The 4,005-nt window shown below is 45.0% G+C and overlaps 1 protein-coding gene across 1 annotated transcript in view; it reads right to left on the bottom strand.

Moving 5' to 3' along the window:
* Window positions 1-2,582, bottom strand: part of zc3h18 (zinc finger CCCH-type containing 18) — a 39,178-nt gene extending 36,596 nt beyond the window's left edge. The window contains exons 1-2 of the mRNA XM_068722787.1: window positions 2,420-2,582; window positions 258-1,268 (exon numbers count right to left, since the gene is read on the bottom strand). Coding sequence (XP_068578888.1) covers window positions 258-1,232 — 975 coding nt within the window. The 5' untranslated portion in view covers window positions 1,233-1,268; window positions 2,420-2,582. The remainder of the gene's footprint in view (window positions 1-257; window positions 1,269-2,419) is intronic.
* Window positions 2,583-4,005: the final 1,423 nt, after the last annotated feature.

Genomic DNA, 4,005 nt, shown 5'->3' with positions numbered 1-4,005 from the left:
GCCTATCGCTTGAATTCAAGAGTGAAATACAATGGAGGCTGCAGAGCAGTGCTGCCACTTTAGATCGGTTCTCAATACCTCTATTGTCAAGCCATAACTGCTATCTCTACATTTAAAAGCTAATCGTTTTCAAAATGTACTAAACAAAAAAAAGAAAGAATTCCACACGAGAGAGCAGTAACCCCCGCCCCCATTCACCTGCAGCCAGCCAATCACCTCACACCGATTAACAAATGATCCAAACGATGCTCACTCACATCAATCTCTCCTTCATCAATCTCCCCATCATCCTCATCCTTCTTCTTGTCTCTGAAGGAATCTCTGCGCATCCTCTCAGGCCCTTTGGAGTCACCTGACCTCTTGAATTCACTGTCCTTAGGAGACGGGGGGAGGATTGGTTTCTTCTCCTTCTTCTTATTGCTTTTGTCTTCAGTCGCTTCCTCTTCTTCTCCCTCCACTTTTGCGTCTTCCTCATCGTCCTCTTCCTCGTGTATAGGGATACTGGGCTCCTCCGGGACCTCCTCGTCGTAATCAAGTTCGTGCTCGTCCAGCTCCCGGGAAACAGACGCCGGGTCGTCCTTCATCTGCCTCACCACGACAGCTCTCCTCCTCTCCTCTTGCTCAGCTCTCATCCCTTCAACCTCCTCTTCCTCCCGAGCCTTGCTTTTGTCTTCCTCCCCCTCATCATCATCCCGCTCAGCTGTCTCAGGATCTGCAGAGTCGTTCTTTCTGTAGTCCCTGTATCCTTCCTCCCCGTCTTCTCCATCCTCTTCAGGAATGAAGCTATTGCCCTGTTCTGAGTCTGGAGACTGTGGGGTGTCAATGACTCCATCCTCTTGCGCCTCTCCTTCCTTCTCATCCAACTGTTGCTCCTGCGGACCATCTTCATCTCCCTCCATTAGCACAATGGTCCCATCCTCCTGTCCCATCCCTTCTGTTTCTCCGTCAGGCTCCTCGTCCTCCGCATCAGAGACAAAGTCAGGGACCACCTCATCGTCTTCTTCCCTCTCCTCCTCTAATTCCGAATCTCCTCCTTGACTCTCCAACACCTCATCATCATCCTCCTCCTCCTCCTCAAGCCCCCCATTCTCCTCTTCCTGGACTATCTCACTGTCAGAGATGAGCCCATCCTCCTCTTCATCAGGAGAATCCAGCAGCTCACTGTCAGAAAAGCCCTTCTCCTCCTCCTCAGGAGACTGAGGGGACTGGGTAGGGCTTTCAGGAGTATCCATCAGGGAATATTCTGGTGTAAACAGAACAACCGCAGTCTGCAAAAAAACACAAAAAAAAAAACACAGTCAACATGTAATATCCTAACTGCACCCACACTTTTGATAGTAAACTTTTGCATTTCTATGTAATCAAAATACATCAGTCCATATAAATCCCTGTCAATTTAAGATATCACAGGTTACATCCAAGGTGGAATAGGGATTTCAGAACATCAACTAACCAATTATAAAGACTTATTTGCTAACAGCTAAATACCACAATGGAGTTGATGGAGAAATACTGACAGAATGAACAGACCGTATAACACGAGTATTTACAGATACGGAACTTAATATTGTATGTATCTTAAACAAATGAGCAAATCATTGCCAGACCTTCAAATTGGGTTTGGCATATGTGAGACTCTAAATAATAAAGTAGACTAAAATATTGGACTAAATAACACAGCAATGTACGACAGGAAAACTAACTTTGTATTTCTGTGCTTTGGAATTTGCCTGAGCAAATACAACTAGCTAGCTTGCAAATAACTGGCTAACGTCATATCAATTGACAGAAGAATAACTTTAATTTAAAAAACCTTTCATGTGACAGCAAGCCATAATGGCATAGGTAAAGTCGACAAGAGAAGTTGTCTTAATGAAAGTTAGATTCCAGTGCTGCTAATTTAACAGCAAATGAACAGCTTAGCAATAGCAAGCTAGCTAACAACTAGCGTTAACGTTATCTGCATATGGTAGGAGCTAAAAAAAACTCAAAAAACGTTACTGCAAATGTCTCGTAAGGGTTTCATGGTTCCATCAGAAAGTGCACGTTACCTACTAACGCGCACATAGTGACACAACATGTCCATGTTTGTAAATACTTTAGTTCAGCTGCGCCGTAAAATAACTGGTATTACACTTCTAATGACTGGGTCGCAACAAGGCCCATAACTTCAACGTCAACGCGGAGAGCTTGCTAACCACCGAGCACACTGCCCACACCGAGCAGCACATCGTCCTAGACGACTTTAAACAGCTAAACCGTTAATCCTTGGTGCAAAACGAACCGGACACCGCCACTAGAACAATGAGCGGTCATTGCAGCCCACTCGTCTGTCTTTCAATAAAGAATGCATCCATCCCTGTAGCTAACTATAAGCTAACTTTGCTAGCTGCTAACAACCACACATTTTTTCATTCACCTTGCCGACCCGGAGCTCTTCAAAGACAGCGCTGCTGCGTTAAGAACTGCCCTCTCCTGCTGATGTTGTTTTTTTTTTACAGCGTACAATAAATATTTTACGGGTTAATTTAACAACTATGGTGGAGAAAATATTACAGTCCTCACGCCACAGCGAGAGCGGCCATTACCTCGACGTCATCAACATACGACAACCCATTAGAAAAAAAAAACCGCGCAGGAAATGAATAAGGACCGATCTGAGATCATTATGTGGGTCAGATTGTTGACCCTAGTAACGTGAACACGAGAACCAAATCCGATTTGCGTTCAGCGAAGCACCCTGACCGATGAACACAAACGAATTGTATTCGCCATAACGGCTGATGATACGATGTAATGTTATATTTCTTTATTGTTTCTGTGCAAATTTAAAATGGATAGGAATTACTTTGATAACATTAAACATTTACATACAGTGTTTGAATTCAAAGTTACTGTGAAGTTAATCAAGCTTGGCAAAAAATAATTTGAAAAAACTGTAGTGTGTGTGTGTGTGTGTGTGTGTGTGTGTGTGTGTGTGTGTGTGTGTGTGTGTGTGTGTGTGTGTGTGTGTGTGTGTGTGTGTGTGTGTATGTAACCCTTCTAGACCTTTCTGAACATTTGTACATTTCTGGACACCTGACTGGATATTTACTTTCCTGGATGATTCACTTTTTGGACACTCGTACATTTCTAATCATTTACCTCAGTGGATATTTGTCTTCCTGGACACTTACCTCTCTGGAAATTTACCTTAGTGGACCCGTACTTTCCCAGTTACTTAACTCTCTTGAGACTGGATACTTAACTGTCTGGACATTTACATTTTTGGATACTTTCATTTCTGGATAATTCTCTTCTTTACGTTACCTATACTCACACAGGCCCCTCCCTCTACTGGAATCAAGGGGTAGAGTGGGTCTGGAGCCCTTTGAACACAATCCGGCTGCCACATAACTACATGACTACACTGATTCTGACCAGCTAGACGTTAGTTGCCTTAGCTCACATTGCGTTCAACGTAACATGCCAACGCATGAATTGGCCTGAGCAGATGTAACTTTGCCTCACTGTCCCCCGCATTGGGTGAAAGACAAAAAGCATTCAGCTGTATAACCCTTAGCCTGAAATAACCTTACGTTCTGGGGAACAAATAAGGGATTTGGTCTAGAGTAGCCCCACTGCGGTCATCGCAAAGCAGCAAGCAACTAGGGTGCACCGACATGGCGCACCGACTGTCTTAGCTTAGCTGAGGTCAGTACAAGTGTCTTCAGATAGGAGCGCTCCAGAGGCTCAAGAGGACCCACCAACGACTGTTCGCACAGCGGGGAAGAGGCACGCGAGTGTTGTCTCCTGACCCCCTACGCCTGTTGCTGCCTCCTTCTCTCCGACAGAGGAGGGACGAGGGATAAGTTGCGGAAAGGCTTTCTCTGGACTTGGCCATGACGATGAGGTTGTTGATATAAAAGAAGACCCTCATGACACGTTAGAGCTGTGTCCACACATCTGCTGGAGGTGTGGGGAGGCCAGGGAACAGCAAAACGGCACCCTGTTATACTTGTAGGC

Source organism: Cebidichthys violaceus, unplaced genomic scaffold (assembly GCF_023349555.1).
Source record: "Cebidichthys violaceus isolate CVI_PGR_0920_01 unplaced genomic scaffold, fCebVio1.0.p SCAF_3, whole genome shotgun sequence".
Taxonomy (NCBI): domain Eukaryota; kingdom Metazoa; phylum Chordata; class Actinopteri; order Perciformes; family Stichaeidae; genus Cebidichthys; species Cebidichthys violaceus.
Note: the sequence above shows the minus strand (reverse complement) of the source record. Positions and strands in the feature narration are given on the sequence as shown.